The 14511-nt window shown below is 41.8% G+C and overlaps 1 protein-coding gene across 1 annotated transcript in view; it reads right to left on the bottom strand.

Annotated features, from left to right (window-relative positions):
• Positions 1-12703, bottom strand: part of noc2l (NOC2-like nucleolar associated transcriptional repressor) — a 60158-nt gene extending 47455 nt beyond the window's left edge. The window contains 13 exon segments of the mRNA XM_034173285.1: positions 152-291; positions 1124-1309; positions 5917-6030; positions 6126-6201; positions 6203-6231; positions 7624-7702; positions 7803-7893; positions 9914-10169; positions 10243-10279; positions 10281-10365; positions 10368-10423; positions 12007-12141; positions 12623-12703. Coding sequence (XP_034029176.1) covers positions 152-291; positions 1124-1309; positions 5917-6030; positions 6126-6201; positions 6203-6231; positions 7624-7702; positions 7803-7893; positions 9914-10169; positions 10243-10279; positions 10281-10365; positions 10368-10423; positions 12007-12141; positions 12623-12642 — 1304 coding nt within the window. The 5' untranslated portion in view covers positions 12643-12703.
• Positions 12704-14511: the final 1808 nt, after the last annotated feature.

Raw genomic sequence — 14511 nt, 5'->3', positions numbered from 1 at the left:
CAGACAAGGAAATGTAGCATAAGGAAAAAGAGTTATGGATGCACATCCGATAGCAATATTCACCTTCTTTTTAAAGTATTTTTCCATGTTCGTTTTTGTGCATGCCTGAGCAGATACACTATTACTTTTAAATCAATTCTAAAATACTCACTTAATGGAGCCCGTGATGACCTGGCAGAGTGGGTAGATGAGAGGCTGTAGTACCTCACTTGGGTGCAAGGTGCTGAGGACTCGACTCCACAAGTACAGACAGTGAATGTACTGCCAGTTATACACAGACTGATATGCTTCCTGCAGAACAGATAAGCAGACTGTGTTGCAATATATTCTTCACAAAAGTGAAACTCAGAAATGACTGAAATAAAGTATTGTATTTTTTTATATTGATGCTTAAGTATATCAAAGGCACAGATAAAAATCTACCACTGAGCACGCTGGCTGTCAGGTACACGTTTACTAAATTAATGGCAGAAAAATAAATTTCCACATATGAAAACCTCAAACTTCCAAGTCTGAAAATTAAAGTTTGTCTTTATGTGGTGTCCAAGACATTTAAAACATGTGCTTCATTCCTCTAAATAACACCCCATTCCACAGGGCACTGTTCTAAAATGATCCCCACAACCCAGAAAAAGTGCAAAAACAGGATAAAACGGCTTACTCGGGCATGCCTCCTATCAGGCTGCCTTATAAAGTGCAGACCCAGCAACCAGCTCGAAAACAAAAGTAAAGCTGCGCCCGGCTGCGATCTCAGCCAGAACACCACAAACAATGCTTTTGCTTCAAATTTTTACCCTGATGAAGCACAATCAAATAGGTTTCAAACGGTACTCACTAGAACAACCCAGTTTAAAGATGTTTGAACATAACTGAAGCTGTTAAGACTACAAACACCAAGAAGTGACCACGTAATGACGCCGATTTGGCTAACTACGTCAGATGGCCGTAACTACTGTGTATACCAAGTTTGTTCAAGACTGACAAAAGATGGAACAAGAAGTTACTGTGATGCTTCAAAAGGCGCCCCGATTTGCTACTCAGGATGAAACTGGATGGAATGGCGTCCTGTGGAACAGGGGTATAAGTAGGACTTCTCTGTGAACAAATAAGCACACAAAAAAACCTTCTTCTTCACTGTCATGGAGTTCCTGAGGTGGATGGCCAGCTGTCGGATGTAGATGAAGCCATGCTGGTACGTGCTTGTGTCCAGTGAATACATCTCTGTCAGAGTTCGCTGCATGAAGTTGATCATTGGCAGTGCATTGGGAGATGTAAACTTGCAGTTTTTAACATATGAAATGTACATTTGCTGCAGAAAAAAAGGGGAAAAAAATATTTGGAGCAGATCAAAATAGTGTCTGGCATAGCAACACAACAGTTACTTCATAAATAAATATAGCAACACCACTAAGTTTTAATGTATTTTTTATTTTCCTTTTTTGTTGTCGTTATGATGTGTCGATATATACAGTAGTGTTCAGAATAATAGTAGTGCTATGTGACTAAAAAGATTAATCCAGGTTTTGAGTATATTTCTTATTTTTACATGGGAAACAAGGTACCAGTAGATTCAGTAGATTCTCACAAATCCAACAAGACCAAGCATTCATGATATGCACACTCTTAAGGCCATGAAATTGGGCTATTAGTAAAAAAAAAAAAAAAGGGTAGAAAAGGGGGTGTTCACAATAATAGTAGTGTGGCATTCAGTCAGTGACTTCGTCAATTTTGTGGAACAAACAGGTGCGAATATGGTGTCCCCTATTCAAGGATGAAGCCAGCACCTGCTGAACATACTTTTCTCTTTGAAAGCCTGAGGAAAATGGGACGTTCAAGTCATTGTTCAGAAGAACAGCGTAATTTGATTAAAAAATTGATTGGAGAGGGGAAACCTATACACAGGTGCAAAAAATTATAGGCTGTTCATCTACAATGATCTCCAATGCTTTAAAATGGACAAAAAAAAACAAAAAAAAAAAACAGACGCATGGAAGAAAACAGAAAACAACCATCAAAATGGATAGAAGAATAACCATAATCAGAATCAGAAGAAGTTTATTGCCATTGCCAGTGAACAGGATTCACAGACTAGGAATTTGCTTCGGTACAATGGTGCAACATTAAGAAGAGATAAAATGCTAAGATAAAATATAACGTGTCAAAATAAGATCAAATAAATATAAAAAAAGAAATATGAAATATGAAAGGCTGTGTGCAACAGAAAAACAGAGAAACAGAAAAAACAGTGCAGTGGGAGGAGTGCAATTAAAAACCAAAGTACATTGTCTAAAGTGACCCGTGATAAAATGATAAAGTGACAGAGTTAAGCTTAAAGTGACTGAGTTATGAGGTGTTCATGAGTCTAACGGCAGAGGGGAAGAAACTGTTCTTATGGCGGGAGGTTCTGGTCCGGATGGACCGTAGCCTCCTGCCCGAGGGGAGTGGTTTGAACAGACCGTGTGCAGGGTGAGAAGGGTCAGCTGTGATCCGACCTGCTCGGCCCAGAGTCCTGGAGACGTGCAGGTCGTGGAGAGATGGAAGGCTACAGCCGATCACCTTCTCGGCAGAGGCCACAATGCGCTGCAGTCTGTGTCTGTCCCTGGCTGTGGCCCCGGCGTACCACACCATGATGGAGGAGCAGAGGATGGACTCGATGATGGCCGTGTAGAACTGTACCATCAGCTGGACAGGCAGCTTGGCCTTCTTCAGCTGCCACAGGAAGTACATCCTCTGCTGGGCCTTCTTGATGAGGGAGCTGATGGTTGACTCCCACTTGAGGTCCTGGGTGATGGTGGTGCCGAGGAAGCGGTGACAGACCACAGTGGTGATGGGGCTGTTGGTGAGGGTGAGGGAGGGCGGGGGTGGGTGGGGCTGTGGCTTTCCTGAAGTCCACAATCATCTCCACTGTTTTCTGGGCGTTGAGCTCCAAGTTGTTGCTGCTGCACCAGGTCACCAGCCGGTCCACCTCCCTCCTGTAGACAGACTCATCCCCATCCGAAATGAGTCCGATGAGGGTGTGTCGTCCGCAAACTTGATGAGCTTTACAGAGTCGTGGCTGGAGGTGCAGCAGTTAGTGTAGAGAGAGAAGAGCAGAGGGGAAAGGACACAGCCCTGTGGAGATCCTGTGCTGAGAGCCCGAGTGTTCGAGACATTTTTCACACGCTGACACACGATTCACGCACAAAAACAGACAAAACAGGGAGCACCAGAATACCAGGGTGCCTTCACATGGCGCCATCTTGGAAGGGAAAATGGTAAAGGCTCACCCATTGATCAGCTCCAGGATGATCAAAGACAGTCTGGAGTTACCTGCAAGTGCTGGGACAGTTAGAAGACGCCTACGTGAAGCTAATTTATTTGCAAGAATCCCCCGCAAAGTCCCTCTGTTAAATAAAACATGCAGAAGGGGTTACAACTTGCCAAAGACACATCAACTGGCCTAAAGAGAAATGGAGGAATATTTTGTGGACTGATGAGAGTAAAATTGTTCTTTTTGGGTCCAAGGGCTGCAGACAGTTTGTGAGACGACCCCCAAACTCTGAATTCAAGCCACAGTTCACAGTGAAGACAGTGAATCATGGTGGTGCAAGCATCATGATATGGGCATGTTTCTCCTACATGGTGTTGGGCCTCTATATCGCATACCAGGTATCATGGATCAGTTTGGATATGTCAAAATACTTGAAGAGGTCATGTTGCCTTATGCTGAAGAGGACATGCCCTTGAAATGGGTGTTTCAACAAGACAATGACCCCAAGCACACTAGTAAACGAGCAAAATCTTGGTTCCAAACCAACAAAATTAATGCCTCGCAGATGTGAAGAAATCATGAAAAACTGTGGTTATACAACTAAATACTAGTTTAGTGATTCACAGGATTGCTAAAAAAGCAGTTTGAACATAACAGTTTTGAGTTTGTAGCGTCAACAGCAGATGCTACTATTATTGTGGACAGCCCCTTTTCTACTTTTTTTTTACTAATAGCCCAATTTCATAGCCTTAAGAGTGTGCATATCATGAATGCTTGGTCTTGTTGGATTTGTGAGACTCTACTGAATCTACTGGTACCTTGTTTCCCATGTAACAATAAGAATACTCAAAACCTGGATTAATCTTTTTAGTCACATAGCACTACTATTATTCTGAACACTACTGTACAAATTTGGATACTTTTTTTTTTACACAATAAAATGAATTATGAATTATAATGTGCGGTTGTCATGCAATAATCCTGGCTGGTGTACACACGATCCTACTGCTATTGTTCCACTGCCGACATGTAGAGGTGATGCTGGGATCCATGAATAGTGTGAAAACAAGAAGTCATCAGAGTGATGTGAACACAAGGGACACACTGATGAACAATTACCCACCCACGTTTTCAATTATAGGGGTGGACATAAAAGCATGCGCAAAGTGATGCGTAAAAATGGCATTAACAATGGCTGCGTTAGCGTCAGGAGACCTTGCAAATGGTGCAATCTGAAGTGAGCGTGTATACAGGGAACGCAAGGATTTAATTGCAAATGACAAGTTTGATTATCAAGGCCACTGTTACTGGAGTTGTGTGCAGAACTGCGGCCGGCTCAGAGTGCAATACAGCAAGGAGCCAGGGGTTGGCAGTGCCACACAGGTGCTGACCATGCTGGGCTCCTGGAAACAGGGCATTCCAGCGGGAGCTGGCCGATCAGTCAGGAGTGTCCCAGTCAACCTTGCGTCGAACCATATACAGCTGTGTACAATGTAATCATTTGAATGTCATCCAGGTACATCACATTCCAACATTAAGGCGCAATTTGCAGTGAGAGCCGGTTTCCCTAACGTAATCAGAGCTATTAACTGCACACATATTGCTATAAAGGCACTGTCACATAATGGCTTTGTTTTTGTTAATAGGAAACAATTGCATTCCATAATGTTTAAATCATATGTGATGTACAAATGCACATCAGGCTAGAGGCTGGCATGATGTGCCATGGATGGCTGCTTGGTGGTTAAAAAGTTTATTCGTGTAATTGTTCTGAACGAAAACCAGAGCGGGCACATTTAGGCATGTCCGCATTCAAATATGTTTTTGTTATTATTATTAATGTGCTTTGTTGTTCTTGCTGGTGGGATGACAGAGCTTCTTAACAAGCACCCAACTGTGTAATATTGTGAACATCACACACTGTCAACTGCCGTGCATCTGTTTTACTTCAGTGTGTGTGCACGCTGCTCTGGCCTCAGTATTTACACACAAGGATGCACTTATTTCATTTTACATTGGATCGAACTGCATGGGAGAAGAGCGACTGAACCACAGTTTTCGCTAAAAGTGCTTTAATTTTTACACACGAAAACACAGAGACAATGGCGGAAGTCATCAAACACACAACAGTCCGCAATTATAGCACCGGCAAATAACACAACCAAACTATTTAAACATATTTAAATAGGGGCATGGAAAGGAAGGGGCTTGGTGCATGTGCGCTCAACTCCTCGTTGATTGGGATGTACAAATGGAACGTGCTTGGATCCATGCGCACACATACTTGGATACATCTGGATATTTTTGTGCGTTTGCCAGTTTCTGGGTTTGTCGTAGGCCATGTGCCATTAGGAAACCCATGCAAGTTTTTGTACGAGGCCCCAGGATTTCAGATATCATCCAGATTTAATATTTACACTTCTGCTAGAGCATTCCTGTATACCAGGGGTCAACAAGCCCTACTCTTGAAGGTCACCTGCTCTGCACGTGTCCCAACTTATCCTCCTCCACCCACCACAAATTGAGTTGGCTGTGGTCAGCCAAGTAAGAGCTAGGAAACGCCCGACTTAACTAATCACTTATAGCTGCAGCGAGAAGACATGAAAACATACAACAGCTGATCTTCAGGAGCAGAGGTGACGAGCTCTGCTTTGTACTTGTCTCACCTTGAGAACAGGGTTGAGATATGTGTCCTGCTTGTGTCTGCAGATTTTGTTTAGGGCCAAGAAAGCAAGGACACGACTTGTTTCCTCTCCTGTGCTCCACTGCTTCATCAGTTGCTGAACAGATATGAGAGGATTATAAGTAAATATACATTGTCAAAGACTAACAGTATATCACATCCTGTGACACAATGTAGTGAATTAACACTTACCTTAACCAGGTGGCGACACTGCTTGGGCAGACACAGGTAGTAAGGTATAAGCTGGTTAGCATGGCGGAGGACCGCGCGCTGTAGACTCAGTCAGACATGAGAAAAGCTACAGGTGTACAGAAAGGCAGAAAAGATTTAACATCCAGATGTTTTCAGAATGCAAAAGAAGAGGAAGAGCAAAATATGCCAGAAAACAAATCCTTTTAATAATTAAATATTCTTCCTAAAAACAGTCATATGTATAAACCATCACACAAATCTCAAATTCACATTGTCAAAATAAGGTAGACAACTGTGACAAGCTCATAATGATAAGGGTGAAATTGGAAATTAAACGATTGGCAATCAATGTTATTGGTGCATATGTCTCACAGGTAGCCTGTGAGATGAAGGAGGTGAAGTGTTTCTGGATAAGTAATACAGATGTGGTGAGGGAGACAAGTAGAAAGGTACATGGTGTGATATATGGACAGAGGAAGGAAGATGAGGAGACTTGGTGGTGGAATGAAGATGAACAGGAAAGTAAAAGGAGAAAGTGGTTGGCAAAAAAGATATGACAGGTGACAGTGTGCTGATAATGGAGGAGAGTGGCTGACAAGGTGGAAGGAGTATTTTGAGGAACTAATGAATGAAGAAAATGAGGGAGAGAAGGCTGGATGATGTAGAGGAAGTAAATTAAAAAGTGCAATGGATTAGTAAGGATGAAGTGATGGCAGCTATGTGGATGAAGAGTGGAAAGGTAGTTGGTCCAGATGACATACCAATGGAGGAATGGAAATGTTTAGCACAGATAGCAATGGAGGTTTTTGTTTTTTAATCAGACTGCTTAATAAACTCTTTGAAAGTGAGAAATGCCTGAGGAGTGGAGAATGGTACTGGTTCCGGGTTTTAGGAATGAGGGTGATGTACAGAGCACCAGTAATTACAAAGTCAAAATCTGATAAGCCAAATTATGAGAAAGACTAGGGGAAGCTAGGCTAAGATAAAAGGTGAAGAGGTGCGAGCAGCAATACGGTTTCACTCCAAGAAAGATCACTACAGATGCAATGTTTGCTCTGAGAGTGCTGATGGAGAAGTATAGAGAAGCCTACATGGAGCTGCACTGTGTGTTTGTGGATTCAGAGAAAGCTTATGACAGGATGCCAAGAAAAGAGCTGTGGTACTGTAGGAGGAAGTTTGGAGTGGCAGACAAGTATGTGGGGGTGGTACAGGATGTGTACAAGGACAGTGTGACAGCAGTGAGATGCACAGTAGGAATGACAGATGCATTCAAGGTGGAGGTGACATTAAAAGGATCGGGTCTGAGCCCTTTCTTGTTCGCAATGGCGATGGACAAGTTGACGGGCAAGATCAGGCAGCCTCAAAGGACTATGATGTTTGTAGATGACATTGTGTGGTAGTAAGATTAGGGTGACTGGTATTGAGATGAGCTAGAGGAGGAGATACACTCTGGAGAGAAGGGGAATGAAAGTCATTAGGCGCAAGACAAAGTACAAACCTGAACTAATCCGCTAAGATACATCTTGATGTCCGTCTGATTTTTCTGCCATTTGGAGCTTGATGACGGGAGTACAAGCCTTAACACAAAACAGAGGAAACAATGAGCAAAACATCTTTGGATGAATGTATAAGGCTAATCAAACAATGTCACAAACAGGTGTGTGATCATCTTCATACTTTTTCTGGTCATTATTTGTCTTCAGGTTGAGCAACCTCTGCAGAAAAGCATAAATATCTCTAATGCAGAACAGGACCAAAGCATTGAACACTGCAAATAGTACAGAGAGACAAAATATAAAATGAATAAATGCTGCAGTCATCTCCTGACATCCTTATGTTTAAACGTTAATTGTATAAAGAAGTGAGGAGTTGATAAAAAATTATATCAGAGTTAGAATTATTATTCAACTAATGAATCAACCAAAACTAACCCACAATTATTTCGATAATCAAGCAGCCTAGATATTGAACATTCAAATTCCAGTTTGCTAAATGTGAAACTTCTATGTGTTTGTGGTTTTTAATGCTTTTATTTTCAATTCAATTTATTGCATTTATACAGCGCCAAATCATAAAGCTGCCTCAAAGTGTTTCACACTAGTAAGGTCTAACCTTACCAACCCCAAGAGCAAGCACACAGGTGACAGTGGTAAAGAAAACTCCCTCTGATGATACTAAGGAAGAAACCTCAAGCAAACCAGACTCAGGGGGTGACCCACTGCTTAGGCCATTCTAACAGTTACAAGGATTTTAGAAAGTTTTTACCAAGCTGGAGACAAACCAAAAACCAAAATAGCATCAAAAACAAAGTGCATTATTGAGATCTCTACTGCTGGATATTTGACAACACTACTGAATTTACAAATGTAATTTAATTCCTGACTTTATATATATATATAAATTTATTTCAATCAGAAATAAATGTTAGAAAAACATATCAGCACTCAAAGTGCAATTAATTTCATTTAAGGATTACCCTGCAACCTAGTTTTATCTTTAGCTATTTAGTTGTCTAAATGGACTTCCCATTTCCAAAACCCCAAGATAGAGCTCAGATTTTTTTTATTACTATTATTTTGTCCAGCCAACAGCCCAAAAGCCAATTTATAGTTACAAAAATCAAATCAAATCAATTTTATTTATATAGCGCCAAATCACAACAAACAGTTGCCCCAAGGTGCTTTATATTGTAAGGCAAAGCCATACAATAATTATGGAAATACCCCAACGGTCAAACGACCCCCTGTGAGCAAGCACTTGGCGACAGTGGGAAGGAAAAACTCCCTTTTAACAGGAAGAAACCTCCAGCAGAACCAGGCTCAGGGAGGGAAAGTCTTCTGCTGGGACTGGTTGGGGCTGAGGGAGAGAACCAGGAAAAATACATGCTGTGGAGGGGAGCAGAGATCAATCACTAATGATTAAATGCAGAGTGGTGCATACAGAGCAAAAAGAGGAAGAAACACTCAGTGCATCATGGGAACCCCCCAGCAGTCTAAGTCTATAGCAGCATAACTAAGGGATGGTTCAGGGTCACCTGATCGAACCCTAACTATAAGCTTTAGCAAAAAGGAAAGTTTTAAGCCTAATCTTAAAAGTAGAGAGGGTAACAAAACTGTCAAAATCTTCACAACATAGAGGCAATTTCTACATATAAATTACGTTAATGGGGCAGCACGGTGGATTAGTGGTTAGCACTGCTGCCTCACAGCAAGAATGTTATGGGTTTGATTCCCACCTGTGGCCTTTCTGTGTGGAGTTGTGTGTTCTCCCCGTGTTTGCATGGGTTCTCTCCAGGTGCTCCGGCTTCCTCCCACATCCAAAGACATGCAGGTTGGGTGCATTGGAACCTTTAAATAGTCTGTAGGCGTGTGTGCAGGTGTGAATGTGCTTGTCTGTCTGCCTATATGTGGCAATGCAACAGACTGGCGTCCTGTTCAGGATGTACCCCGCCTTGTGCTCTGTGAGTACTGGGATAGGCTCGAGCCCCCCACAACCCTTAATTGGACTAAGCCAGGGCTGGGCAACCTGTTCCAGAAAGAGCCATGAGGGTGCAGGTTTTCTTTGCAGCCACTGACTCCACCAGGTGATTTTACTGATTAATATCACTTTGAGCAGATGGAATCAGTTAATCAGTGAAATCACCTGGTGGAGTCAGTGGCTGCAAAGAAAACCTGCACCCTCATGGCTTTCTGGAACAGGTTGCCCACCCCTGGACTAAGCAGTTGAAGATGAGTGTGTGTGAGTTGAATATCAAAATAATTAGCACCTATAAAATCGAGATGACCTACCTGAACTGTCGGCCACTTTATAGCGACACTGACTGGCTCCTTCGCCCTTTGTAGTGGCCACAGCAGCCTTGAAAGCCTGGGTGACATCTCTGAACAGACGAGAACTGGGGTTCTCCTTAAGAGCAGCTTTCCAGTGCTCAATCATCTTATCAGTGACTTTGATGGCCTCCACTTCCTTCTTGGATTTCTTCACAGAATCTTTTTGTCCCCTCTCATTGTCATCGTCATCATCATCATCATCTCCAGAGCTGGCCTCCTGTGTGAAAACATGTGACATCGTTCTTCAGAAAACTCATCACACATTCCAACCACACCAAGACTTGGCCTACCTCGAGAATGGATGGCAGTTTGTGATACTTGCGCTCATTCATCCTCAGAGCTGTCTGTGTCATCAAAGTTTAGAAGTTTTTGATCATTCTCCTGAAGGAACTTGTAGAACGCCGGATCTTTGCTTTTAACCTGGATAGTTGCTCCTTATGCTCAGATGCCTTTCCTTTCTTCTTTTCACCCCTTTATAAAAAAAAGAAGAGTAGTAGATTACTGTGTAACATTTCACACTTTTTTTTTTAAACCTTTTTCCACAAAAGAATTCTGAATACAAAAGCGAAAATCTGACTTCTTTTGCCGACCATAATGGCACAGGATGTTATTTCTTAGCTCACTGCCTGACTAACATGCCAATTTGGCTGTGCCTGAAGCTAAGGTATGGTGCAGCTGGAAAGTATTCACAGCGCTTCACTTTTTTAAACGTTTTGTTATGTTACAGCCATATTCAGATCTCTCCAGAGATGTTCAGTCAGATTCCGGTCTGGGCTCTGGCTGGGCCACTCAAGGACATTCACAGAGTTGTCCTGAAGCCACTCCTTTGATATCATGGCTGTGTGTTTAGGGTAATTGTTCTGCTCAAAGATGAACCGTCAAGAGCACTCTGGAGAAGTTTTTCATTCAGGATGTCTCTGTACATTGCCGCATTCATCTTTACTTGCAAGACTTTGATCCATGCACTTGCACGCACTTCGTTGTGACGATCCCACCCGCTGTGTTTCTGGCTGGATGCCATCTTTGTTCCACTGGATGCTGTGTATATAAATCATTATTTCATAGTGGATTAATCATTTTCTCTCAGAGTTGGCTGTTGAAAATGGCTCTAATCGCTTCCGGAATCACAGAGGACCGTTTCATCTGCAACTTTTTTCTCTCTTTCCTGCACTTCATCACATGGAGAATGCATTGCAACCGACGAAAAGGTAATTAGTTCAATCAATATCAAAGTTTATTTATATAGCCCTTTCCACAACCCAGAGGGTGGGGGGGCTTGTTCCACAGTCTGGGTGCGGCCACAGAGAAAGCCCAGTCTCTCCAGTGGCAGTACCTGGACCTCGGAATCTCTAGTGCACACTGGTTAGAAGATCTCAACGTTCTGGTTTGGTCCTGATGCGTCAGCAACTCAAGTATGGTGGGGCCAAACCATTCAGAGCTTTCAAAACAAACATAAGAATTTTAAAGTCAATTCTAGCCCAAACTGGAAGCCAATGCAGAACGTAGAGGACTGTGCGCACTTGCACGAAGGTGCGCACAGTTTACAAAGGTTTACAATGGTTTGCGACAAGTTTACTCTCCTGCACCGCAGAGTGCGTGCATCAAAGTCGGGCAAGTCAGCCTATAGTTTTTTTTTTTAATAAATTCGCAAAAATCGCAAAAAACAAACAAACAAACAAAAAAAAACAAAAAAAAAAAAAACCCACTTACCTCCACATTGTCATTATGGGGTATTGTGTGTCAAATTTTGAGTAAAAAAAAAGAAAAAAAAAAAAGAATTTCATCCATTTTGGAATAAGGCTGAATAAGACAAAATGTCCCCGCGACCTGATCCTGGATATACAGTGGAAGATGTACATATGTATAACAAAATGTGGAAAACGTGAAGCGATGTGAATACTTTCTGGATGCACTGTATGAATAACAATTTAAAAAATTGGATTACATTCAACAACTTAAGGGAGCATCTACACTTTCCACATTTTAACATTCTGTCCCACATTTGAGGACATTAAAAACTTGTTTTTGTTACGCCTGTAATGTACATAACTCACTTCTTTGAAGCTGCTGATTTCCCATCTGTCTTCTTGTGTCCATTCTGTCTGGAGGTTTCTTCTTCAGACTCTTCTTCGCCTGCTGAGTCAAATCCTGACAGAAGAAACTCGTCCACACTGAGGTCTTCTAATTTCCTGCAAGAATAGAAATGATCACCAGTATTGCTTAGCACTAAACAAATCATTTCACTTTTTCAGACATGTTTGTGTTACTGTGGCATATTTAATACTAGAATCCTATTGTCAAAAACCTGATCTGACTTTTACCTGATCATGATGTAATTTCAGTTTTTTAAAAGTGTCATTATAACATATTTTACCCTACAAAAAGTGAATAATGTTTACACACTACAATTTCTAACTGAGCTCAGACTGGTGTATAAAGTTTGAGTAACGTGTTTAGTTTATAATGTCGATAAAACGCAACTAGCTTTCTTAGCTTTCGGACAGTTATGCTAGCTGTCTCTAAAAACAACACCACCACCTACAGACCGCTAACACGCTGAAGTTTCCCCTAAAAACACAATGTATTCACCGAACAGTCTGACAGGACATTGACTTTCAACTTTAAGCTCTCTAATAAAAGCATTCAGCAAGAAAATTGTTACATAGGTACCTTTTCTGTTTCGCTGCCATGCTGGATACAAAACGTGACGCCGAACCTCAATACCCACAATGCCTTGGTGCAGAGGGTGGTGATGTTCATGGTGATGTTGATGTATCCATCTTGGGTAGGAAGCGCCTTGGGATGCCATCTTGGGTAGGGGATTGACTGTGTTAACGCTATATAATAATAATAATAACAACAACAATAATAATAATAATAATAATAATAATAATAATATAATAATAATATAATAATAATTAATTATTATTATTTATCCTCAAATCAATAAGCTTATTGAGGTCACTATACCTAACAACCACACACACACACACACACACCACACACACACACACACACACACACACACACACCATGTTTGGTGACAGCTAAGGCAATTAGGAAAGAAGTTGCTGCACTCAAAATATTTTCACAAAGTAAGCGCCAGAGACCTTGACCTTTGACCTCAACCCCCAAATCAACATGTTTCTTGGGGGTTACTATGATAAAGCATGTATCATGTTTGGTGACAATCGGCCCAATACAACTAAAATAATCTTCCTCACAAGTGAAATGTTGCAAGACATTCAGTCAGAATGGCTGACTGGCTGGCTGCTATATAGGCACTCTCAGGGGCATAAATAACAACAACAACAATAATAATAATAATTATTATTATTATTATTATTATTATTTTAAAACCCTGCATACCTTCATTATTTTATTTTCATTACTACGTCACAAGATTCATTTCCGTTATACTAGGTACTTTGACACGCCTGCAGCTTCTCCGTTGACGAGCAAACAACAGCAGCGATAAGAAATAATACAGCAGTTCACATTTATTGTTTTATTTTTATTTCTACTTCCGTCATTCGTGAGGCACTTCCGTTATGCTCGGTGCTTTGATCAGCGGCTTCTCAGCTACTCCCAGGCTAAAGGTTCCGAAGTAGTTTCAAAATATTATTAGAATCATTTTATCTCAGTCGGGGGGGGGCGAAGCTCTGCGAGAAGAAGTGTATATTTTTCGACCAATCACACACCGCGTATTAGCAAAACTCCGCCTCTCTGTCGGCGCGGACATACTTCCGGGGTCTGGGTTGACAAAAGGAGCATTTAAGGTAGTCAACGTCACGACTAATAGCAGTTGTGCAATTATTCAGTTCTGTCGAAATGTACCCTAAAGTGCGAATATTGTGCGTGATTTATGCGATTTATATCATGTTACTGCTTCCGGAGCCGCCATGAACTGTGACTTTTTCGCCTGTGGAAGTTTCCGGCCCACCTTAAGTGATCGACGTCTGCGCTCATGCAGTCTTTTTGTTATTTTCTTGCATTGACGTCAGTATCTTAGAGCACAAAACAGACGCTTTCTCCATATTTTATATTTGAGCCAGAGTATGGACAGCTAATCACATACTGCAAGCTCATTTTACTTCAGGCAGTGTGACTGCGACAGCTGCAGATAATTCCGCGTTCACTTTGAGGAGGACACGGGAAGCCGCAGTACATCCTCCGGTACACAAAGTACACCTTCAGTGTTTTTCCACCCGCAGCTTTGCATGATTTTGTCTGTTTGTGCCGCTGATGCCACCAGGAGGGAGGTTTGCTCGCATCACACAAGACTGTTTTATATGTGAGTAGCCGTGTCATGTTTCTTTCCAGGACAGATGCAGGATGGTGTCACTGAGCCTTTTGTGTGGATTTGAACAGGAATCCTGGGATGAGCAGAAAAAAAAACTGCTGGCCTTTCACACTCTTAGTTTGGACTGTTGCAATTGTATTTTTATTGCTGCTGCAACTTTCTTTGTATCCAGGTGACGGTGTGCACATTGTTTTACATATGGCCTTGTGTGTGTGTGTGTGTGTGTGTGCGCGCGCGCGCGCGCGGTTCATTGTTT

This window comes from Thalassophryne amazonica, chromosome 6 (assembly GCF_902500255.1).
Source record: "Thalassophryne amazonica chromosome 6, fThaAma1.1, whole genome shotgun sequence".
Classification (NCBI taxonomy): Eukaryota; Metazoa; Chordata; class Actinopteri; order Batrachoidiformes; family Batrachoididae; genus Thalassophryne; species Thalassophryne amazonica.
This window is presented reverse-complemented; position numbering and strand designations above follow the sequence as displayed.